The 26,182-nt window shown below is 34.4% G+C and overlaps 2 protein-coding genes across 6 annotated transcripts in view; one reads left to right on the top strand and one right to left on the bottom strand.

Annotated features, from left to right (window-relative positions):
- Positions 1-20,974, bottom strand: part of for (cGMP-dependent protein kinase for) — a 48,110-nt gene extending 27,136 nt beyond the window's left edge. The window contains exons 1-2 of one of the 4 annotated variants that reach the window (XM_090159432.1): positions 20,888-20,974; positions 19,504-19,779 (exon numbers count right to left, since the gene is read on the bottom strand). In XM_090159432.1, coding sequence (XP_090015558.1) covers positions 19,504-19,779; positions 20,888-20,919 — 308 coding nt within the window. In that variant the 5' untranslated portion in view covers positions 20,920-20,974. Of the gene's footprint in view, positions 1-12,385; positions 12,403-19,503; positions 20,295-20,630; positions 20,726-20,887 lie in introns of those variants that run through there. The other 3 variants (XM_090159434.1, XM_090159433.1, XM_090159435.1) reach the window with 3 other exon arrangements.
- A 1,798-nt stretch (positions 20,975-22,772) lies between these two features.
- LOC149927154 (phosphatidylcholine:ceramide cholinephosphotransferase 2-like) overlaps positions 22,773-26,182 on the top strand; it is a 44,347-nt gene continuing 40,937 nt past the window's right edge. The window contains exon 1 of one of the 2 annotated variants that reach the window (XM_090158408.1): positions 22,773-22,869. In XM_090158408.1, the coding sequence (XP_090014534.1) occupies positions 22,837-22,869 (33 nt within the window). In that variant the 5' untranslated portion in view covers positions 22,773-22,836. Of the gene's footprint in view, positions 22,870-23,286; positions 23,655-26,182 lie in introns of those variants that run through there. The other variant, XM_090158410.1, reaches the window with a different exon arrangement.

Genomic DNA, 26,182 nt, shown 5'->3' with positions numbered 1-26,182 from the left:
GTAAATCAAGGAGGTGATTCTGGGGCTCTACAGGGTAAATCAAGGAGGTGATTCTGGGGCTCTACAGGGTAAATCAAGGAGGTGATTCTGGGGCCCTACAGGGTAAATCAAGGATGTGATTCTGGGGCTCTACAGGGTAAATCAAGGAGGTGATTCTGGGGCCCTACAGGGTAAATCAAGGAGGTGATTCTGGGGCAATACAGGGTAAATCAAGGAGGTGATTCTGGGTCCCTACACGTTAAAACAAGGAGGTGATTCTGGGGCAATACAGGGTAAATCAAGGAGGTGATTCTGGGTCCCTACACGTTAAAACAAGGAGGTGATTCTGGGGCCCTACAGGGTAAATCAAGGAGGTGATTCTGGGGCAATACAGGGTAAATCAAGGAGGTGATTCTGGGGCCCTACACGTTAAAACAAGGAGGTGATTCTGGGGCCCTACAGGGTAAATCAAGGAGGTGATTCTGGGGCCCTACACGTTAAAACAAGGAGGTGATTCTGGGGCCCTACAGGGTAAATCAAGGAGGTGATTCTGGGGCTCTACAGGGTAAATCAAGGATGTGATTCTGGGGCCCTACAGGGTAAATCAAGGAGGTGATTCTGGGGCAATACAGGGTAAATCAAGGAGGTGATTCTGGGGCCCTACACGTTAAAACAAGGAGGTGATTCTGGGGCCCTACAGGGTAAATCAAGGAGGTGATTCTGGGGCTCTACAGGGTAAATCAAGGATGTGATTCTGGGGCTCTACAGGGTAAATCAAGGAGGTGATTCTCGGGCCCTACAGGGTAAATCAAGGAGGTGATTCTGGGGCCCTACAGGGTAAATCAAGGAGGTGATTCTGGGGCCCTACAGGGTAAATCAAGGAGGTGATTCTGAATCAGGCTAACGGAGAGGGTCCAGGCAAGCTGGTCGCCTCGTAGGATTGGGTACCTGCTGTGGGGCAACGGGTCTTCGTAGGAGGGGCTGAGATCCTGTTTCCCGGCCTTTTGGAGCACACTGGGATCTCCGGTGCCAGCTGTGCCGGGTTACGTGGGTTGCAGTGTGCCCGTCGTTGCCCTTTAAGAGCCCTTTCTGAAGGGTATGGCTCTCTACCTACGTAGGTAGGGTGTCGGCTAGCGGTGCTAGAGCATCCATTCTCTGTCCCCCAGCTGTGGATGCTGGTCGCCCCATTGCTGTGTCTTTTGTTGGTATGAGTGATTTGCGTCGAGGGGGTGACCGTCAGTAGTAGGGTTTTACTACCCATGCTGGATTTGTCACCTGTCCGCGCTTGTGGACGCGGGCGTAGGGCCTTCTGATGAGACCACCGGTGTAGTAGGCCGTCTTGATTACGCTTGGAGCACCGGTATATAAATATCTGACCACATACTCCTGGTGCCACTACTGAACGTTGTTATTTATACTACACGGATTCCACCAAAATTCGGAATTAAATTAGGGAATAAAGGTACTTTTGGCGATAAAAATAGGGTAAAATAGGGACCAAATTTTTCAAAATAGGAACCAAATAGGGATCAAAGTAAAACAAAAAGTTCTTTATTTGAACTAAATTCCAGAACTCCGTCCTAGGATATAAAAATGTTTCCAGGCTAGTGGCACCACCTTGTGTACTATGTTCGAATTATTTTATCATTAATCCTCAGCTTCGATTATTTTGTAAACTGTCCTTGAGCAGATGTATAAACATAGTTTACGATTATGTTGGATTCCCTGGATTACATGAAAATAGGGTACTAAAGGGATCAAATCTCGATTTTAGATAGGGCTAATTTAAACATTTGCCGGCAAGGGAACTTTACAAATAAATCGTGATTTAATCATCTTAATCGTGATTTAATAACCTTAATCGTGACTTAATCACCTTAATCGTGATGTAATCATCTTAATCGTGATTTAATCATCTCAATCGCGACTTAATCATCTTAATCGTGACTTAATAATCTCAATCGTGATTTAATCATCTCAATCGCGACTTAATCATCTTAATCGTGACTTAATAATCTCAATCGTGATTTAATCATCTCAATCGCGACTTAATCATCTTAATCGTGACTTAATAATCTCAATCGTGATTTAATCATCTCAATCGCGACTTAATCATCTTAATCGTGACTTAATCATCTTAATCGTGACTTAATAATCTCAATCGTGATTTAATCATCTCAATCGCGACTTAATCATCTCAATCGTGATTTAATCATCTCAATCGCGACTTAATCATCTTAATCGTGACTTAATAATCTCAATCGTGATTTAATCATCTCAATCGCGACTTAATCATCTCAATCGCGACTTAATCATCTTAATCGTGACTTAATAATCTCAATCGTGATTTAATCATCTCAATCGCGACTTAATCATCTTAATCGTGATTTAATCATCTCAATCGCGACTTAATCATCTCAATCGCGACTTAATCATCTTAATCGTGACTTAATAATCTCAATCGTGATTTAATCATCTCAATCGCGACTTAATCATCTTAATCGTGACTTAATAATCTCAATCGTGATTTAATCATCTTAATCGTGACTTAATCATCTGAATCATCTTAATCGTGACTTAATCATCTGAATCATCTTAATCGCGACTTAATCATCTGAATCATCTTAATCGCGACTTAATCATCTGAATCATCTTAATCGTGACTTAATAACCTTAATCGTGATTTAATCATCTCAATCGCGACTTAAACATCTTAATCGCGACTTAATCATCTCAATCGTGATTTAATCATCTTAATCGTGATTTAATCACCTTAATCGTGACTTAATCACCTTAACCATGATTTAATCACCTTAATCGTGATTTAATCACATTAATCGTGATTTAATCATCTTAATCGCGACTTAATCATTAGAATCATCTTAATCGTGATTTAATTGGCTTAATCACTAACTCTATTTAATTGTGATTTAATCCATTTAATCATGATTTAATCTATCAAGGTTGCAAACTCAATCATCGAAGTGAGCTGCCCCTCATCTTTAACATTAATTTGAACGACGTTTAATAATAATAATAATAATAATCAGCTAGGGTAATACCCAAGGCACCACCTTAGGCCTAAGTTGTATGTGACTGGTAAAAACTATAAACAAATATTCAGCTAAGGAACAATTCGTTATTAAAATACAATGAAAAATATTATTATTCGTCATTTTAAGAATATTTAAAATTTATACGTTTCAGACTATTGGCGCCGAGGGGTCCGAAATCAACTTGATCTGGACATAAATCAGTTCCAAAATATCAAAATCAGTTTATAAAAAACTAGAAATCAACACGAAAATCGTGCTCTGAAATTTGAAAAATATCTTTCGAGAATCGAAATCCCGTACCCAAAATTTGAAAATTGTCGGAGCCCTCGAATGGCGCCATCTGGTAAGACTTTCCGTATTTAGAACTAGACCTCTAATGTCATCCCTTGTCATTACGCGTATTGGACTATAACGAGTACAAAAACAGTCTTCCTATATCGGCAACCTTTGCCCAAAATTTAAAACCAAATAAATAATGTTTAAGAAAACAAGAGTTATCTGTTGGCTAGATTTGTGTTTACAAATGAGAGGAAAAGAAAGTGTAGCTACCAGCTCGCGATTTTTTATTCCCTAAAAATAGTACAATCCTTCGGCACTGGGAGGAGCCACTGTACGGCGATTTGGGTTTCGGTGGGGGCGGGGAGAGAAGGGGGCTGTTAGTAAGGTGGAAGGGAGGATGCCAGCGCTGGGAAGTTATTCTTAGCGGGCAACAAAACATGACGGGGATAACATCATTAATCTCGACTGGGAATCAGGAAAGCAGATAAAGTAAAAACTCGGGAGGAGGGTCGAGATAAAACGGCGACTTGTTAAAAACTCCAAAGACTTTTTTGGGGAAACTTGTAACCCCGAAAAAGAAAGTAACACGCCCAAAATGGACGGGCGAAATAAGGGTTAACTAATTACTCTCTAGCTGCCAAATTTATCCACGTACGCCCCCTCCCCTTCTTTAAATATGCGAGCCCATTTTGGCTTCTCTAATCTCGCCGACAACCGTGGGAATGAACCACTCACAAGGAGAGTACCCGAGGTGTTTATTGCCGATTTTGTTCAAAGTCGGGCGTAATGTAGACCTATATGAGATATGAAATTTCCCAAAAGGAGACGTTGCACTACCCATTCGTTTTGCTATAGCAACCGAAAATGTTTTTGATCACTTAAAACAATAAAATCTCCATTTAAAAAAGCATGGGATTTTCTCGGTTTCACAGGGTCCTAGCTACGAAATGTTTTAAAAATTTTGAAAATCACGAAATGTGTAATTAGGTAAATTTCATCAAGTTTGGGTAAATTGAAACATTTTTAGGGTAAATTTGTAACAAATTTTGGGTAAAATAAGGGAAAAATCGTATTTTGGTTGTAAGTGGTCAAAAACATTTTCGGTTGCCATGGCAAATCGAATGGGTAGTGCAACGTCTCCTTTTGGGAAATTTCATATCTCATATAGGTCTACATTACGCCCGACTTTGAACTAAATCGGCAATAAACACCTCGGGTACTCTCCTTGTCAGTTCGATGGGATTTTTACCGTCATAATATTTATAACATAGCTTAAAGGGATTTTTCAAGATGGTTTTATCATAAGCCTAAAATTATGATTCAGAAGTGTATCATTTTTCTGAATAAGAAATTTCAAATGTATCCCTGTATTATTTGGTATAAATAAACTAGCTTGGTTACCATACTAAAATCACAAGTCTATAATTACGTTGTATAAGTGTGTCAGTTAGTCGAAATAATTCCTGATAGCTACGTGTAAAGTGATGTAGATTTGACGTCATATCCTAAAATATAAGCGACTCTAGCGATAAAAATAGGCAACTTCAAATTTAAAATTTAAACTGTAACGACTATTTTAAAAGGTTTTTATTATGATTTAGAAATAAACGTAGTACCATGAAGTATCCGTCGTTGCCAATTTATATGTTTTGAGAACTGACAAAATTTATGCGAGATATAATTATAAACTTATGGTTTTACATATCGTTGGCGATTAATAAATATGAGCTATTTTTCGTCTACTATTCCCCTGGAAGATATCTTAGCTTCTTCACACTATATTTACGTTCATCTCTAATACCCATTTCGAGAGTAACTTCAGAAGACTACGTGTACCAAGCGCTCTGGAAGCGTAGAAGTTCCCGTTAATAACGTCGGGTGCTTAACCTCTCTTTCGAGGGGCAAATCACTTCCATTTTGGGTGCGTCTTAATCATAGTAAAATGATTGAATCAGGGTAATCAAGATTAAAAAATCTAATCACGATTTAAACGAGATTTAATCATTCTAATTATGATCTAATCTTTTTAATCATGATTTAATCATTTAAACGAGATTTAATCATACTAATCATGATATAATCTTTTTAATTAGATTTAATCATTTTAATCACGATTTAATCATTTTAATCACGATTTAATCATTTTAATTAGATTTAATCATTTTAATCACGATTTTATCAATATAATCGGTCGAATCGAGAATTTATCATTAAAATCAAAACTAAGGTACGATTTAATCATACTTATCACGATATAATTTTTTTAATCAGGATTTAATCATTTTAAACAGATTTAATAATTTTAATCAGATTTAATCATTTAATAATGATTAAATCTGATTTAAACATTCTAATCATGATTAAACGTGATTTAATCAACTTAATCGTGATTAAATTGAATTTAATCAAAATAATCACGATTAAATCGGATTTAATCTTTTGAGGGGTGCGTCGTTAATCAAGGAAGTGACCTGCCCCTCGCTCTCTATTTATCCAATCCAAACAATTTAAAAATGGTATTTTAAAACAGAACCGCCCCTCGAACGTATTTACCATATTTCGCGTATTAATTTCGCGAATTTAAACTCGATATTTTGTACTAAATTAATTAATATACCGGTTAGTACAAAGCGGCCGCCTTTGATTGTTTAGTTTATAATTTTACGCCTATTAAGGTTTTCCGCCGGTGTTCCAGCGATTATTAATCAACTTAAGCGTGACATTGCTTAAAAATACACACAGCCGGCAAAAATGCAGCCTTACGCTAATTGCCCCTTTCGATTACAGGCAAAAGATTCTTCATAAAAACGCCGACACGCGCGCCTATCAGCCACGGCATAGACTCATAATAATAATAAAACTCATTCAAAGGTTAACGTCAGGTAAGGAAATCAACAAGGCGTCGCGTTAAACGCCTACCCAAGGAACCCATTAATAACGGAACTCATTTCGCGAAGATAAGAAAAATTGGCGGGCAACTGAGGCAAAGCCTACTCTGGCTGGTTACTAGGTCTTGACAAATGACAAATTACAAATAATTAAAAAAAAAGATAAGAAGGAAATTTAAGAATTTAAAAAAATATATTTTTAAAACAAATAAGATATTGCCAAAGATTTATTTATTTTTATGTTTAGACTATTAGATCGGGGTCTAGCTTTGCCCCTGCACGAAAGGGGCTAAAAAGGGGGATGGGGTCATTCTCCCGAATTAGAAATAATGACATTCTTGATATTGCCAAATGTATTTGAAATAATAAATTAAAATTAAAATAAATTAAAATAAATTAAAATAAAACAAAATAAAATAATATCAAATAAAATAAAATAACAAATAGCATAAAAATATAATAATAAAATAGCAAATAGCATCAAAATAGCAAATATCATAAAAAAAAAATAATAAAATAGCAAATATCATCAAAAGAAATTAATAAAATAGAAAATAGCATCAAAATAAATTAATAAAATAGCAAATATCATCAAAAGAAATTAATAAAGTAGCAAATAGCATCAAAAGAAAATAAAATAGGAAATAGCATCAAAATAAATAAAATGGTAAATAGCATCAAAATAAATTAATAAAATAACAATTGCACAATAATAAAATAGCAGAAAAATTAAATAATAGAAAAAAGCATACAAATAAAATAATCAAATAGAAAAACAAACAAAAGTTAAATAAAATATTCACATAGAAAAAAGCATAAAAATAAAATAAAATATTCAAATAGGAAAAAGCATAAAAATAAAATAATTAAGTAGCAAATAGCATAAAAATAATAAAATAGCAGAAAATAAAATAATAAAATCATAAAAATATAAAAAATAAAATAATCAAATAGCTTAAAAATAAAATAATCAAATAGCTTAAAAATAAAATAATCAAATAGCTTAAAAAATAAAATGAAATGAAATGAAAGAAAATAAATTGAAGATTCTGTCAAAATTAGCACTGCTACGAGTGACTGACCGTCAAAGACACAGACACCATAAAACGTTCTTGGTTGGGGACAAACTAACAAAGTTCCCCCATCAAAATAACGCTACTTTAATCAACATCGCTCCTCGTCGGCTCTTAATCGGGCTTTTCAGCGTTGACGTTATGTCGACGTGAAACAGAATGGCGCCTTACAACACGGCCATTATGTCAAGCTTCTAATTTGCGTAACAAAGCGTAACCAATTGCCGACGAAAAAAAAAAAACTCGATAACGTCATCGTAACCCATTGCCGCTATAATTAGACTTATATTTTTAACGTAATGTAATTTATAGACCAGGTATAAAATGGTTGTCTTCAAACTAGATAAATTTACGAATTATTAAAATTAAAATTTTCTTTAAATAAGACGAAATTATAATTTTTAAATGTTCAATCAAACATAAATAAATTTTTAACAACGTAATTTTGAAATGGATAGTAAAAATGTGATAGCTTGAATATCGTAAATTAATTAAATTTTAATTTCGTAAACCAATTATATTTTAATTTCGTAAACCAATTATATTTTAAAAATAAAAGTAATAAAATTAAAAATAAATAATGATTAAATTAATATTAATTCATTTAAAAATAAAATTAAAAATAAATAATGATTAAATTAATATTAATTCATTTAAAAATAAAATTAAAAATAAATAATGATTAAATTAATATTAATTCATTTAAAAATAAAATTAAAAATAAATAATGATTAAATTAATATTAAAATCAATAATTAAAACTTGATTAAAAAAATTAAAGTAGATTTTTTACATATAAAATGATTAAATTAATATTAAAATCAATAATTAAAACTTGATTAAAAAAATTAAAGTAGATTTTTTACATATAAAATGATTAAATTAATATTAAAATCAATAATTAAAACTTGATTAAAAAAATTAAAGTAGATTTTTTACATATAAAATGATTAAATTAATATTAAAATCAATAATTAAAACTTGATTAAAAAATTAAAGTAGATTTTTTACATATAAAAAGATTAAATTAATATTAAAATCAATAATTAAAACTTGATTAAAAAATTAAAGTAAATTTTACATATAAAAAGATTAAATTAATATTAAAATCAATAATTAAAACTTGATTAAAAAATTAAAGTAGATTTTTTACATATAAAATGATTAAATTAATATTAAAATGAATAATTAAAACTTGATTAAAAAAATCAAAGTAGATTTTTACATATAAAATGATTAAATAGTAAAATCGAGATTAACCCCTGTTCAAAATAATTAGACAATGATTAAACATAATTAAAAAACTATTTTAAACCGCTATAAAGGTTTGGTACAAAACGGGACCACAGATAGTTAAGACGTAAACTTCACCAAATCTACACGGAAATCCGGCGTGAAATAACGAAATCCGTAACAAAAGTTAAGAAACCCGAAATCCAACAAAAATTTGAAATCCCGGATTACAAAATCCCGTACACATTTTTGGCGAATGTCTGGTCCTCCTTCGGTACCTTATCACTGATATAAAGGAGTAACAGAGGTAATTAACGGGTTAAGCCCGCCCTAGTAAACGGGTAGGAGGAACGTGTATCGTAAACAGTCAGCGCGCAATAAAGCTACACGTCTACATTCCTACCCGTTCCTCATCAGCGATTTCTAGCCCGGACTTAAAGGGGAACGGTCAAGCTTTAACCAGTTAGATAGCCTTATAGCCCATTAAAAACTAAAATTTATGGCGAAAACCGCATCATAAAATATTGAGTGGTTAATTTTTAATAAAATAAAGAAATTTCGGGAAATCGAAAAGCGCGCGTCCGCCGCGACACCTGGTGAGAAGACGGTGAGACGGAAAAACAACGTAAAAGCGCGCGCTGCTGAAGACGCAAAAAATTGGTTTTGCACGCGCGGCGCATTCCAGTTATAAGAGACCTAAGCCTAAATTGCGCGATTTTAAAAGTTAGGATAGTTCGCAAATCGCTCATACGGGGGTTAGGGGCGCTGGCGGCAGCCCCTAAGATGGCGGCGAAAATTCAAACCCAAACACCCGGCGTTATTTTTCGTTTCAACTTTTTGGGCCAAAAGCTATTTTTTCAAGACAAAAAAAGGTACGTGTTAGTATATTGAACGTCTTGTTAATCTTTTGATACGGAAATAAGGCCATATTTGGAAAAGCTTGGCCGTTCCCCTTTAAATCGTCTTCCATTTAAGATACTCTCAAATAAAACGCGTTGAGGGGCTATTATTTCAATTGAAATGTCCCGTCCGAGTAGGCAGCGTAAATTAGGGGCATATCAAGATTTCGTAGAAGCTTCGATGTACACGTAAAAGGATGGGGATCTAACTTAAAGAACAAGAAATTCTGCCACTACGCGCTGAAGAGAACTTAGATGTATCAGGCGGTCGAGTTCAAAGGAGACGGAATCATTTTTCTCTGATGGATGATACACGAAAATGTACGGCTAAATTACTCGAAATTAAAGTCCTTTACCATCGCGGACCAATTTGCAACGTACAAAATCGCGATTCCAGCCTGTCATGCTATATTGGCGCAATATTACGCGCTATGTAAAAAAACGCGCGTTTCAAAAGTTAAAATTGATCTTGGGAAACTCCCCACGGACCACCCACATTCGGCGCACTTTTTTGGACGGGTGTATTCGGTTACGCTTATAGCGTAAGTAACATAAGTCGACGTAAGTATGACACTAGACTAGGGATGCATCGATATATCGATCTATTTTTCTAATATTGGCCGATACCGGTTTTAGAAAAATCTTTTCAGGAAAAACATTTAAAAATAAGAAAATTCTCGATGAACTAACTAATGATAATATTTTATTAGGTTGGCCGCGCCACGTACGCCAGACTTAAAAAGCTAGATCATGCCTTTTTTAAACGAGTGTATAAACAAATAAACACAACGATATTCGATAATAATAATAATAATAATAATAATAATAATAATAATAATAATAATAATAATAATCGTCCGATATATATTATATATACAACAATTTCAAGAATAATTTATGATAATAGATGTTTATCGTAGTTAATTTTATGCAGCGCCGTGCAGAGGGAAAGGGTACTAAATTCCCGGGGCCCGGCGGAAAGGGCCCGCAAGCATGATTTTTAGGGCCCCGGTACGACAGGGGCCATAGCCTCAATTACCCTTCACTACAGGGCCCTTTCAAAATTAAATCATTACTTTGCCATATAGTAAGCGTGATTTTAACTTTCGAAAATGTTTCATTTTTAGTAAGCCTTGATAATTTAAATAAGCAATCGGCGGAAATTTATCGGGCACCGTTAACTAATCCGGCCACCTGAATTAAAGGTAATAAAAGTCGCTCGATGACCTGGGCCTATTGTGGTGCCTTGGGTATTAACCCAGCTAATTAGTATTATTATTATAACAGACAGTCATGAAAAAAATTGGAGAAATCGAAGTGTCATACTTATGCATATTAGCTTACTTATGATTATAGGAAAGGCACCTAATTAATTATCTATTTCACGGTACGCGAGAATTAAAACTGGATTACGAATTAACATATCGGATTAGGAATTACGATATCTTAAATCAACGTAATTAATCATTTTTTTACAACGTATCTGCCATATAACGGGTTAATGAAAAAAGGTGCTTGAACTAATGGGCGTTGAGATTACAGATAATTCGTAACAATATCTACAGTTTAAGGAAAATATTGGATAATCGGTACAAAATAGTTCACTAAATTTAGCGCTACCATAGACTTTCCAACAGGGTTGACTGGATTAAATTGGCTACTATTAACTCTAAATGCTTCCCAAAACTCTACGAAACTAAAACTAAAACGTCTTATTGGCCGAAATATTTGTACATAAGACTTTTGTAATATTGAAAACCGAAAACGAACTACATATTTTAAAGCAATACTGCCGTTGTATAGTTGATTATTGGCTAATAATAATCGAGTAGGCACAGATAAATATCTAAACTTGTGTGTTGGTTTAAAGTCTTTGACCAAGATATTTAAGTGAGTCACAGAAAATAAAAAAAGTGCATATAATTTTGGTACTTTCATTTTTTAACTCAAATTAAATTAAATTTTAGTTGATTAAGAACAGTATCTACAGTTAAAAGGAATTAATATAAGCGGGGGAAAAACAGCTTAAAAGTAATATAAACAATTTTAAAATTCAAAAATATAAACCAGTGTTTAAAACTGAAAAACCTGGTTTAAGGGGGAATACTACGGTGGCCAATGTCTTCTTTCGCGCTATTTCAAGCTGAACTCTTTGAATTTTGTATTTTAACTTATAAAATTAATATTTATGTGTAGAACAGCCTTTTGTTTAGTGATTAAAATAATTTTGACAATTTTAAATTAATAAGTAATTTTGTTATTACGTTTTAATTCGGACCCCCGGAGCTAAAAAAGTTGGGCAAGCACCCAAACTACCCTTTAGTTAGGACCTTATATCTCGTTAAATATTAATATTAGAATTATCAAAATTATTTGAAGCACTAGAGGAAGGATCAGCCTAATAATAAAAATATAATTCAATTATGTTATGGTTAAAACAGAAACGTTCAGCTTGAACGAAAAAGAGGCTTTTACCGTATTCTTCCCCCTTAAAGGCCTAGTATTTCTTCTGCCTGTTTTCCTTTAAGTTTTCTCCCCGCCGCGCAAATATCCTGGTGGTAGGCCAACGTGTTCTGCGGTTGGCCTACCACCAGGATATTTGCGCGGCGGGGAGAAAACTTAAAGGAAAACAGGCAGAAGAAATACTAGGCCTTTAAGGGGGAAGAATACGGTTATTTTTGTTTTTCCTGCTTTCCAAGTGCAAGAGCACTAAACATAAAATTCAAGTCCAGTATTGTAGGAATGCTAAGAATATATTCAATTATACTTAGGGAGAATGGCGAGACCATCATGGTCGAATTTCCCCCGGATCGAATAGGGGAGGAGGAAAACGTCACCAGCCTGCGCTGCAATCGCGTCGGAAGACGTAAGCATTAGAGAACCAATCAGATACGGCGTCGATTTGATTGGCACTTAAAGGAAGGAGCTTACTATTAGAGTACGAGGGGTATTGAAAGCAACACTAAAAATCATCTCACCCTAGTCATTATTCTTAAGTATAAATACATTCTTTTACAACAATACGTAAAATATTCTAACACGTGCGCGGCTTTCACTGTTATGAATTATTGAGTGGGCCAAAAAATAAAAGCGACTATAACGATGGAACATACTGTATTGAATTCCAATATTCCCACCGATATATCAAGCGAGTTTTAAAATATAAAATATATATATATATATATATATAAATATCTATGATATCCTAAACCTCTTCATTTAAATTTATTTTATTAGCGTTGTATATAGTGGTTTAGTTCAAAAAATACTTCAATTCTTTCAATGGAACTTAAATATAAACCCTAAAGCATTATATTCGAAGAAATTCTTCAATGAAGATTATATACTCTTCTTACCCTGGAGGGTTTATCCAACGTATTAACAATGTCTGTCAGGTATCATTTATATTTATAGGACAAATTAGTCTGGTTTCTAAGTATTTTTATATATTTATGGCTCTACTTAGTAATCACTTGAAAAAATTTCAAAATACGTACGCGTTTCTAAATGGAAATTTTGGAAAATATATTTTTGACAGACTGTTCGATTTATTTTTTGGCGCGTTAATTTATTACGGCGTGTGGAAAACTAGTTTCTGAGCTGGTATACGAAAGTTCTACACCATTAAATACCTAACTATTCCGAGAATATTTCAACAGCGTTTATTCTATACTAGATATTAAATTATATCTATAAAATTCGGGTAAAAAAAACCAGATAAATACCAATACATGATTGTATAATATAATTATTTATATAAAAAACATACGTATATATATTAATATAAAATTTTCTATTAGACCATAAATTTTCTCAGCGCCGCAAACTCTTCGTAAAAGACTTGAAATTATTGGGTGGAGAAATCTCGGAAACTTTAATTTTCATAGTGGTAAGATTTACGAACTTTTCGGTTTGTGATAGTTGGGGGAAAAAAATAGGTTCAACTGAGGACCCGGGGGCAGTTAATTTTTTTTTGGTATTTTTTCTTTCTGACTGCCGTAAATGGAATATAATAATAAAATAGGGTCATAAATTGGATAAACTGCTTGCTATCGCGCTGATCTACGCTGTTCAATTCAAATTTTAATTAAAAATTTCCAAGATAATCTCAAAAAATCCAATTTAAAAAGAAAAACAAATTTATAGCTTTCTGTAGATACCAGAATTCCTTTCGCTAATTTTAAGAAACAAAAATTAAAAAAAATTAAAATAAGCTGTTTTAAATAATTTTAAGCTTTACCCATTAACCCATATAGTGACTCTGTAATATTTGGAACTATATTAAATAGTGGGATGCGTAAAATACCAAATATCTCGAATTTATGAGGCTGAAGAGAGCATTAAACTACTTAGTAGTCTTTGACAAGTGCTAATTATCAAATTTAAAGTGTTGGCCCACTCCGTCGGCTCAAAAAAAAATAGGGAGTCTCAATTTCATAAAAGTTTATATTTTGAAAGTCTTACCCATTTAAGAGCCTACACATTTTTATAATTACGCTTTTGAGAATGGTTTTTCGACCCAGTTTTGCGCTATTATCCGCAATATAATTCCAGTACTTAAAAAAAAATATGATAATTAGCTTATTTTGGGGAACTTATCGGAAATTCCATAACAATATTAGGCGAAATCTATAGTTGGGTCAAGGTTTAGCTAATAGTAAAGCTAAAGGAACTGGTTGTACTGGCATAGGCGTCCTTATCTTTTTTAGGGTCATAGAGTAAATAGTGACTATAGTACTCGTGAAATTTATCTAGGTCTTTGTTATAGCTTGTATCTAGTTCGATGTTTTGGTATTTACCCGCTGAAACTGGTTTGATTTGTCGTAGTTTGTAATTCAATTCCGTAAGAATTGTATTGTATGGTATTTATTATTATTATAATTTGTTGTTTGCCTGTATTATTACGAATAATTTGGGTGTTGCGTATGTTATTATTTAGACCATTTAGAGTATTTAATAAATTTAAATTTGATGTTTTGACAAATTCGTTTCGAGGATAGTAATTTTGCCATTTCATTCTTATGATTCGGAATCGACTAAACTACGGAGGATTTTAGGGGATTTTACAGCCCTGTTCACACCTAAACGGATATATTATCCATTCACTTAGAATAATTTGATGGCTAAGGAGTAACAACATTTCGATAAATTTTATTACAGAGTTCGTACAAAATTTCCGGAATGAATTTCCCTGCATTTTCTAGGTTTTTCCTGACCAATTTGAAAAAAATTTATCTGATCATTTTTGTAGAATAAATGAATGGTTTGAGGTAAACGCTTGCCAAATATTTCATATGTATTTTAATACATCTTTCATCAATTTATTTGTCTGAATTGTTGGGGCCATTTTCAAATTTCCTGACTTTTTGGAACAATTTTCAAATTTCCTGACTTTTTGGAACCCTTTTCAAATTTTCTGACTTTTTGGAACCATATTCAAATTTCCTGACTTTTTGGAACAATTTTCAAATTTCCTGACTTTTTGGAACCACTAATGTAGGACAGGTAGCAAGGATTCCTTTAGGCTAGGAATAGCGAACTGGGTTGTGTTAGGAAAATCCCCTACAGAACCATTTTAAAATTTCCTGACTTTTTGGAACCATTTTAAAATTTCCTGACTTTTTGGAACCATTTTAAAATTTCCTGACTTTTTGGAACCATTTTAAAATTTCCTGACTTTTTGGAACCATATTCAAATTTCCTGACTTTTTGGAACCATATTTAAATTTCCTGACTTTTTGGAACCACTAATGTAGGACAGGTAGCAAGGATTCCTTTAGGCTAGGAATAGCGAACTGGGTTGTGTTAGGAAAATCTCCTACAGAACCATTTTCAAATTTCCTGACTTTTTGGAACCATTTTAAAAGTCCCGGACTTTTCCAGGTTTTTCAGGTCGTATACGAGCCCTGTATTGCCTTACAATGGAAATTATTTAATTTTTAAGAAGTGGAATTTTTGTATTTTATTATTAACTTAAAAAAATGTTTTTATAGAAATTCTAAAGAATCGTTTAGAGAGATATGGAGAATATATTGACTACGATAGTTTTATTATTATTTTATAGACATTTGCAACGCGAAAGCCATTCTAGAGATTTTCTATAGATATTAATAATAGATATTACAATTAAAAAGCATTTCTATAGAAATTCTAAATAACTCTTTAGATGTTTATTGAGACTCTATAGTATTTTATATATAGTTCTAAAGAGAGTCACTCTAGAGACTCCCTATAGATAATAATAATAGATAAGATATTACTACTACAAAACGTTTCTATAGAAATTCTAAAAAAATATTTGGAGGTTTATAGAGACTCTATAGTATTTTATATATAGTTCTAAAGAGAAAGTAACTCTAGAGAGTTCCTGGATAGATAATAATAATAGATAAGATATTACCCGTACAAAACATTTCTATATCATTTTCTAAAGACAGCAAAATATGATGATTTATACTAAAAATGTAATTTCCATGCTTCCTGTAAAATTTTCAATAGAATCTTAAGAAATTTAAAAGTTAACCCACAAAACATTTTAATTTTATTGGATGGATTTTTCAAAAAAATCACCTGATTTAAATTATGTCTTAAATCAAATTGATTAACAACAAAAACAATACATCAAAATAAATAAAGAAATAAATAAAGAAATTTGAAATTTTTGAAATCAGCCAATCCTGGAAACTGGTGTATTAAAGTAGAGGGTTAAAATTCCACTTGACACCCAAACTTCAATAAATCACGACATTTATCGCCCTAAATCTTTTTAATAATGTTCGTGGAAATAATCTATAGTAGCGGTGCTCGATATGATAGAGTAAGCCCAGTGCCAGTAGGCTCAATAAAAATATGATGAATTTATCGGTCGATTCTCGTAAACTAGCTCTCCGCGCACTGTTATCTAAACAAACTTATCACCGCTAATAATTCCATGTTCTTCATTCCCCTCTTTTTAATCTTTTTGGCCAGAATTCATAGCCCGAACGAGTAAAATCTATTTTGAGAATATAGACTGATCCGTGTTAGTATAATCTTTTCATTTTTCACCGTCGCGAGTGCGGCGATAACTATACGAACTATATTTATTGTTGATAACATCGCTACAAAGGTTAATATGTTCTAGCTCTCTACAATTTCGAGTGCGGTACACGCACTTGCCCTTTTCAGATTATATTCAGCTTGATTTCCACATTTTTCGATATATTTAAAAAGACGGAATATCTAAATATGACACGTCAATTTTTATAAATATAAATATTTTGAAACTGGGTATCTATAAATACTCCAACGCGAATATTTCAACTTCGTGGCAATGGTTGAGATTTTACCAAGCTGCGCAATTAATTTTATTTCCTATATCCAGATAATATTATAATATAAACCAATTAAAATTTTATCTATAAAGGGTAAAATTAAATTTTTTAAATCTTAGGATAGGAAGGTTTAATTTCATTTATACTGAAATATTGATATACATGTATTGAAAAACCCAGAATAAATAAAATATAAATACTCCAACGCGAATATTTCAACTTCGTGGCAATGGTTGAGATTTTTCAAAATAAAACAATTGAAATGATATCTATTAAGTGTAAAATAATTTTTTACAATCTAGATAAGGAAGGTTTAAATTCTATAATTATCATATATGCAAATATTGATATATTAAAAAAACCCCCTTTAATCCAAATCGGCAATTATGTAAAAATTAGTTATTTATTTAAAATAAATAAAAACAAAGCCGACTAGTTTCGACACAACATTGTGTCATTGTCAAGGCGATAAAAAAGCCTTATTTAAATATTTTGAAACTGTTTATCTAAAAATACTGCCACCCGAATATATCAACATGACAATGTTAGAATTTCTTTTCCTAGCTGTAACAACATAATTTATTTCCTCTATCTAGAAAATATTAAAATTAAAGATTTTAATTTTTAATTCCTCCCGACCGGAGATTATAATTTTTTATAAATATTCAAATATTTGTCTTTTTTCGATCATTTAAATTAGGAGAAAAATTATAATTACTTAGAAAAAAATCTTTCCAAACTCCGCCCCGATAATTAGATGCAGCGAAAAAGCCGTTTATTTAAATATCTTTCATCTGTTTTAGCGTGTCAGTAAACGGTCGAAACTTTATGGAAAAGGGGCCAAATAATACTACTATTCGTTCTATTTTCTAGATGCTAATACTTTGTCAATATGTTTTATCTCATTTTAGCAGTTCGATGCCGACGTCTCCTTTTCATCGAGAATAATATTCATTTCCGACAACTGTGAATTCAACTGCTATCGTTCGCTGACGTAATCGTCAATTTGTTCAGCATCCCAATTTTGACCCCATTTTTCATCGGGTTTTCGAACGTTGCGAAAGTGTATATTATACAGCGTCGTTTCTACCCCCCTCGCTAGCCCCCCAGGCTGTGGCATCATTAAAATCGTATTTAAAGGGCAACAATTTTTATAATACTGCAAATTTACCCCCCATTTTGTATCAGGGTTGCCACAGTTTTAACATATTCAAGTTCCCTGACTTTTCCCTAAATGTTTTAATAATCTTTTATAATTCCCTGACATTTCCCGGTTTTCCCTGACCACCTCCGGAGATTTTTCCTGACTTATTTTGTGCCATAATTTTGTATTTTTCAATCCTAGATTTTAGTAAAGGTTTCCTATTTGATACCGAACTTAAATTCCTTGACATTTCCCTGATTTTTAAACAATTTTATTTAGAATTCCCTGACTTTTCAATGATTTTTAAACTATTTTTTAAAAATTCCCTGACTTTTCAATGATTTTTAGACTATTTTTTAAAAATTCCCTGTATTTTTCCTGGATTTTAGACCCATATTCAAATTCCCTGTCTTTTTCCTGAATTTTAGACTCATATTCAAATTCCTTGTCTTTTTCCTGAATTTTAGACTCATATTCAAATTCCTTGTCTTTTTCCTGAATTTTAGACCCATATTCAAATTCCCTGTCTTTTTCCTGAATTTTAGACTCATATTCAAATTCCCTGTCTTTTTCCTGAATTTTAGACCCATAATCAAATTCCCTGTCTTTTTCCTGAATTTTAGACCCATTATCAAATTCCCTGTCTTTTTCCTGAATTTTAGACCCATATTCAAATTCCCTGTCTTTTTCCTGAATTTTAGACCCATAATCAAATTCCCTGTCTTTTTCCTGAATTTTAGACCCATAATCAAATTCCCTGTCTTTTTCCTGAATTTTAGACCCATAATCAAATTCCCTGTCTTTTTCCTGAATTAATAATAATCAGCTACGCTAATACCCAAGGCACCACCTTATTCCTAAGTCATCGAGCGACTTTTAAAGCCTTTAAATCAGGTGGCCGGGTTACAATGCGTAGGAGGGAGGTGGAAAGACCTGCAAGCCACGTGAGCCAACAGCTCCCTACACTAACTATTACCGTTAACCTCAGCAAGTTTTTATGGAAGGGAAACCGAAGAGCTCGGGGGAAAGCCCCTTAAACCAGTGGGGAGAGAACTTGCAAACTCAACGCGTAAGGAATTTTAGACCCATATTCTAATTCCCTGACTTCTCCCTAAATGTTTTAATAATCTTTTATAATTCCCTGACATTTCCCTGAATTTAATATTTTTTTATAATTCCCTGACATTTTAGACGCATTTTCAAATTCCCTGACTTATCCAAGAATTCCATGTATTCCATCTAACGTGGTAATTCTGTGTATATATCCGAAACCATTTAAATATAAATAATAATAACAGGGGTTCTTTTTTTCAGGCAATTTTGGAGATAAAATATTATTAATTTTAACTATGGAAGATAGTGAAAAAATACGCCTGTGACAGCTTTATAAAAAGATATAAATCGTGGTTCGAACAACGTATAATTTACTTCAGCGGAGGTGGGTTTAATAATACACCGTTCAATTTACGCCAGAGATCGGCATGGCAATTCCATACACGCGTAACCTTCCCACGTATAAACGGCCGCAATTTTACTAGTTATAAAGTTGCGACGGAGATTTTGAAGGAACCTTACTTTAATACGAACGCGGGCGTAAACCCGTTTGCGTTTAGAGATAACAAAAGTAATGGCTACTTACTGATCCGATTTTGGGAATTCGGGAAATTTCGTCAGAATGAACTCTTGGATGGATCTCAACGATTGGGGCTCCGCCGAGATGCCTTGGGCTCTCTCCTTGCGACGACCACTCCGGCTGTGTCTGGAGAATGGGATGAGGACTGACTGGTACTTGTCCAGTTGACTGCGAAGTTGCTGGATCTCCGTCTCTCTGTCCGTCAACTGTTCCTTCAAGACCTGAATGACATCTTCTTGTTTACGAACCACCTCATTCAGCTCCTCCAACGTCCCCATGTTTCTGAACATTCGAGAAAAGTTGGATACCGTTTAGACTACGCTACAATTGGGCCGGTTGACGACAACAACCGCTAATAAGACGGTGGAGGTGTACCCCCGACGCGAAAAAAAAACGCGCACTATCCTTAAAGAGTAAACTATTAAGCCTCGGCAACGCGGTGTAATGGAGAAAATGTAGTAGGACGAGGCCTTCTCGGCAAACGCGTCTAACAGCGGTTTCCCGACCAAAATATAAAATACGAGAGGCAAGCGGGCGGCCTTGGACGGTCCCTGAAGTTTCTAAACTAAAGATAGCCCTTCGCGCGTTTAGTTATCCCTAAAGAAACTCGTATCAAAAGGGGGCGAGAGAGACACTCTGTTGAAAAAGGCCGTCCCGCGTTAAATATATTATGAATCTATCGCGTTTTATACGGACGACGGCGGCGGTGGTTTTATCATCTGCCATGCAGCAGCGCCGTTTTTTCCGATACGAAGAGTCAACCCAACGCGACACGAGCGAGTTCCCGCGATAACGGCTACGACTAGGCTTACAAAAGTTCCACTTTTTCGCCAGCAAAACAGTTCGCGCAACTAGACAAAATTCGAGTCCCCCTTCGCCAGTATTGGCAAGCGCACCTCCGGGGGCCAAAAATACACGTATCTAATTAAGGGTGGCAGAGGTAAAATTAACAGGAAATCGCAGTTACCGAAAGAATTAAGGGGATTTGTAAATGAGAAGCTAGCTAGCATTGGGAGAGCCACTATGCCTCGGGCTAATTAAAATATACCCTTACTTTCGGGACATATACGCGTATGAAAAAATAGAAGTTGCCCAAATATTATTAAAACCACCAAGGTACACCGTTAACCTACTTTTTACTTTTTACCTGGTAAAAAAACTAAGGGGGGTATCAACTCAAGCGGAAACCTTATCCACGACTTTCTACTACAATTACAATTACGACTGGGCCATCGTGTCCGGTTTTTGATCCGACGAGTTAAAGCTGATTAGACTCTAAAACGAAGAACTATTCGCTCTGCCAGCGCGTGGTTTGTTACGGAAATATTTCAGGTATAGTCAGCCGGCGTTCATTGGCAGATGAACAAAATGAAAAAAGGGGTCACTGCACCTTTCCTCCCCTTTGAGGCGCTTTTTCCGCATCCCTCCTACCCCTCCATCTATCTTCACTCTCTGTACAGACACTATTTTTGAATAAAATATTTCGCCAAATTCGTTTCCGACATTTATATCTCCGCTTTTGAAATATTTAGTATCAGCAGAAAATACGTCGTTCTGCCTGGATGTTTTTTTTTATCACGACGAAACAGTCGCGATAAAGTTTCAACGCCCACCGCGACTATGGAACTCGTGGTCGATCAGGCTTTAGAAGTTATTTCGCGTATTGTTCCACGTTCGTAGTAGAGACGAGAATATAGCTTGGAAATCCGAGAGGCCAGTTGCTTAAAGCGACTCGGAATTGAGCGCGATTTTGTTCCGAAACAGTTCATTGGTCAAGGGTCTTGCCGGGTTAAAGGCCCTTAACACCGGATATCTTCATCCTGATTGGCTAATCGCGATAAGAGAGAAACAGAAAAGCAGAAGAGAGAAGATTCGAGCGGAAGTAGATTCGCGGAGGAGTGAATGAACTATTTCCGATTTTATCGGGTAGCTATCGCCATCTGGTGTGCTACGGTTAAAAATTATTTATTCGTAATTTCCACTTTTAAATGTATATTTCTCACTAATAAATATCTATTTTATTTAAAAAAATTTAAGTAGTTTTTTCATATTATTGTATTTACTTTTTTAAAAGTGTTTAATTATCAAGGATAGAAGTCGGTAGCGTCTCATAATTTTTGCTTATAATTCAAAATAAGCGGTTTAACGAATTAAGCGAGGAGGGGGACATCTTTTACATCATTTATACACGTAAAATTTGGACTATTATCTATAAGTCAAATCAATTATTTAAAAATGTTCCTGGCGAAGCTACCTATTTGGGAAATTTTAACAATAACGTAAGTATAATAACTTTTACAGTATTAACCCACGAAAAATAAAGATTGTAAAGGCGCTAGCACCATCTATCCCAGATATGTTGAACTAGGCGTACATTTTGGCTCTTATTGCGAAAAACTGACGGGGAATTTCGATTTCAATTTTATAATTTCAGTATATTACACTTTTAAGCATTAAATTAAGTATTAAATTTAAATAAAATATTTTAAATATTGTAGTGCGATTAAATTAACATACGACAGCCATTATCTCGTGTATTATATTTTTATTAAATGCAAAATAAAAACATATGTTAAATAAATAAACGTAGCTTCTTTTAAGTCTTAGCAACACTGCTATAGTTGAAAACACATTTAGTAGGTTAAACCCTGTAACTAAACTTTCCCGCTAAGCGGAGGTGCAATAGGGTTGGGACACTTCTACAGGCGTTTTGCCAATTATAGATATTTCAATAAAACAATCATAAAGCATCGAAATTTTTAATAGGAGGTTAATGAATTTGCATAATGAATTAAATTGGATTATATAATATGCCTAGACGATGTCGACATATCGCTAACAAGGCCGAGTTTATTAATAAAATGGGTCAAACCAACGAATTACGCGACAGCGAAACCCTAACACCGTTAATATTCCAACAAGTAGGGGACTAGATAATTTACATTATCCAACGGGACTGTTTGAAATGGCGCGGCTAAAAATGAAGCAGCCGTTCCGAACACAATTAAAAAATGAAACTAGCGTATAATTATTAGATAATGTTTACAATCGACCAACCAGTACATTTTATCGTACGAGCGTTTTCGACAATAACTAAGTCGTCATTTAGTTTGCCAACAAAATGAGAGGGATCCTGAACTCCTGATAAGGAGCGAGATCCACGCTGTTTCTGCATTATCAGGAACTTCGAGATAGTTTTATTGCACTAGTCGACCCGAACAAATACTCGACAAGGCAAAGGACAATTTGAAATCTAAGCTTCCAGTCATCGCTTACACAGGATCCAAAAAAATATCATTATGATTTCTCTGATATCAGAATAAACCAGCTGCGGAAAATATGAGCGAGCCAGAAGTGAAAATTAAAAACGGGGTGAGTACGGAAAATTTTCTTATACGCTTTATACATATTTAAAGTAACGATAAAATGTTTCCACTCTGATATCTTCTATTTAAATCTGAATCATTAATTCATCGCCTCTTTTAAATCGGCATGAAAATCTTAATAGCGATATAGCCTAAAAGGCCTGTACTTTTATTCCGGGGAAAATAAATAAAGTATAGGAAAGAGAGAGAAAGATATAGGAAAACTTGCACCCGAAAAACGAGGGAGAGTTGAGGCCGAGTGCAAAAAGAAGCTGACAGTTTACGTCACTAGTCGCCCGAAACTGGGCCTTGGCGTTTGTAATGGAAGTGCGCGTGCGCAGAAGGGCCAACACGCGGGCTGTTCCCGCCGATTGTCTGCCGCGAGTAGCGTCGGCTTGCGTGAGCTCTGATCGTGATGTAGAGCCGAGCCTCGGTTGAAAGGGGACGCGAAAATACGCGCTGGCCTCGAGCGAGGATCGCACTGGCATTTTATTAACGAAAAGTACGAGTTATTTTATCCTAAAAATTTCCCCCCGTTCGCGAAAAAGAACGCGCGCTTTCTCTCTTCGGCGAAACGGCCTTATTCCGAGCCATGTTGATAAGATTCGAACGACTCTTGTAAGTGCGGGAAAGACACCGTAGCTATATCATGTTTGCGTGGCCTTATTGAAACGTATAAAAGAGTTGTAATCCCACAAAGGCTTCAAACTGCCCAACTCGACGGACGAAAATACCGGACCCAGTCTCGGGACTCGGCCATTTGACGCGCTGTACGACGCTCTCCAAGGCACTGTGAGTAACGAATCTTGACGTTTCAAAAAGCGTCGTCTCTAGATTGGATCATTTAAGCGACTGATACCATCAGGTGTGATACGAATCTAACTAGCAAACGGGGGACTCCCGATGTACCTGTTACGGCTATTAGCGCCGCGATAACGTCAATAATAACACATTTATAATTGGGAGGGTCCCATTAGAGGAACGTTTTTGATATAATGTCGCTTTCATTACCTGGTTTCCTTATTTTCATACTGAATCCGCCGTTTGTAGAAAACACACCTGTACGTCTGAGTCGTTTAATAACTTTTAATACAGCCGTATTCGTGGCATGTTGTATAATTTTGTAATTATTTGTGGCATTGTTTGAATGTAATTATTAGTAGTCTACGGAGGGAAATTTGAACTTTGTTGAGTTACAAGCAATTTTCTGGCAAATAACTAGCTTAAATATATACTTTATGGACTAAAATTCGTTTTAAATGGGCTGGCAGTGCTACAGGCTACTCTCAATGTCCAAACTCTAATATTATGGGGCAGGTACCCAGTAACGGAGTAATTACCACCCGGGCCTCTAGGCTGGCACTTTATTAGGGCCCCGGCCGACCTTTCCCTAGCCTCGTTTCGGGCCCTTCTGCTAGAGCTTTATTAGGGCCAACACCGATCTTTCCCTAGCCTCGTTTCGGGCCCTTCTGCTAGAGCTTTATTAGGGCCAACACCGATCTTTCCCTAGCCTCGTTTCGGGCCCTTCTGCTAGAGCTTTATTAGGACCTTCGCTAATCTTTCCCTAGCTTCGTTTCGGGCCCCCTACCTTTGTCACAGCTTCTGGCCCTTAGAAACTTCATATATAGTTTAAGAGGGGTGAAACTCGTACATATATTAGTGCATTCATAGGTCGGCAAAGGTGGGCGTTTTAATTTCAAAGCTTAAAATAGTAATTGGAATTAAATTTTTAAGAAGTTTATTGTAAAAATATCTTAGTTTACACTGAACTTACAATGTTATTCATTATTCCAAAAAAAATTAACAGACTATTCTTATTTTAATCAGAATCTGACCATTCTAATGGACAAAAGTTATTTTAGTAGCCAATCTGGCAAATAAATAATTTTACCAAAGAAAATTATAAAATCTGATTCCAGATTTATATATATAAATCTGGAATTTCTGTGTTAAAATATTTTTTTATTATTATTTTATAATTTTCTTTGGTAAAATTATTTATTTGCCAGATTGGCTACTAAAATAACTTTTGTCCAGGCCGGAAATTTCCACTATTTACCTCACTATAATTGTCCACCTGGTATTTTCCACCTGCGGACGCCCATGAGCCTAATAAGCATATTGGTTAATCCACAGCAGGCAGTACCCGCCAAATTTAAAAGTCTTAAAACTACCAGGATTGAAAATTTTTTGATTTAAAAAAAAACAAGTACCTAAATCGATTTCTTTTTTATTGAAATCGCATTTTTATTGTTTTACCTAAAACAAATATGTTTAAATTTTTTAAAGATTTAACCTATATATATATATATATGTATAATGATTTTTTTCAATTTAAGCTAATAATCATATAGAACAAATTTTTATTTTTTAACCAGGTAGAATCCAATGCAACATTAGGGGAAGTACAAGAAAGATTATATTTAAACCTAAATTATAGCAATTGATGAGGTTTTTTCTTTTTCAAAAATACTATAGAAAAATTGATTTAAATCCATGGTTTTTTTTTCAAAAAAAAAATCATTTAAATCGCTATTTTATCGCAGCTTAGTAATTAAGGTAACATTGTAATAGGAACTACTTTTTTTCATATAAAATTATTCTAATCCGCTCGTTCTAATCACGCACAATTATAAATATTCCAATCACCCCAATATAATCATTCTGATTCTCGTTTAAATTTATAATCGCGATTTAATCGTTTCAATCAGGATTTAATCATTTTAATCAGATTTAATCATGGTTAAATCAGATTTAAACATTATAATCTCGATTAAACGTGATTTAATCAACAAAATCGTGATTAAATTGAATTTAATCAAAATAATCATGATTAAATCAGATTTAAACATTCTAATCTCGATTAAACGTGATTTAATCAACAAAATCGTGATTAAATTGAATTTATTCAAAATACTCACGATTAAATCGGATTTAATCTTTCGAGGGGTGCGTCTTTAATCAAGGAAGTGACCTGCCCCTCGGTCATAACTTATCGAAAAAAAGCACGTGACCTTTTAGCATTTCGAAAAAACTATTTCCGAGGTGATATATCGAAAGGAAAATGTCCATTAAAATATAAAAGACAAATAGCGTGAAACGTCACTCGCAGCGTTTCAAAACGGAACCGGACCGGAAGTTATTGTTCGGGGGCCGGGGCCTCCGTGATTCCTTACCGCTGCACCGTATAAAATATTGAACCTCTTATTTTTGGCCAATATAGAGCGCTGTAATATCTATGTTGTCCAAAGGGGTTGACGCCCTACGCTACGAAAGGGGGTTTCACCAACCTTAGAAACGCGTCCCCCAAAAATAAAGGT

This window comes from Leiobunum rupestre, chromosome 9 (genome assembly GCF_980474605.1).
Source record: "Leiobunum rupestre chromosome 9, qqLeiRupe1.1.hap1, whole genome shotgun sequence".
NCBI classification, from domain to species: domain Eukaryota; kingdom Metazoa; phylum Arthropoda; class Arachnida; order Opiliones; family Sclerosomatidae; genus Leiobunum; species Leiobunum rupestre.
Note: the sequence above shows the minus strand (reverse complement) of the source record. Positions and strands in the feature narration are given on the sequence as shown.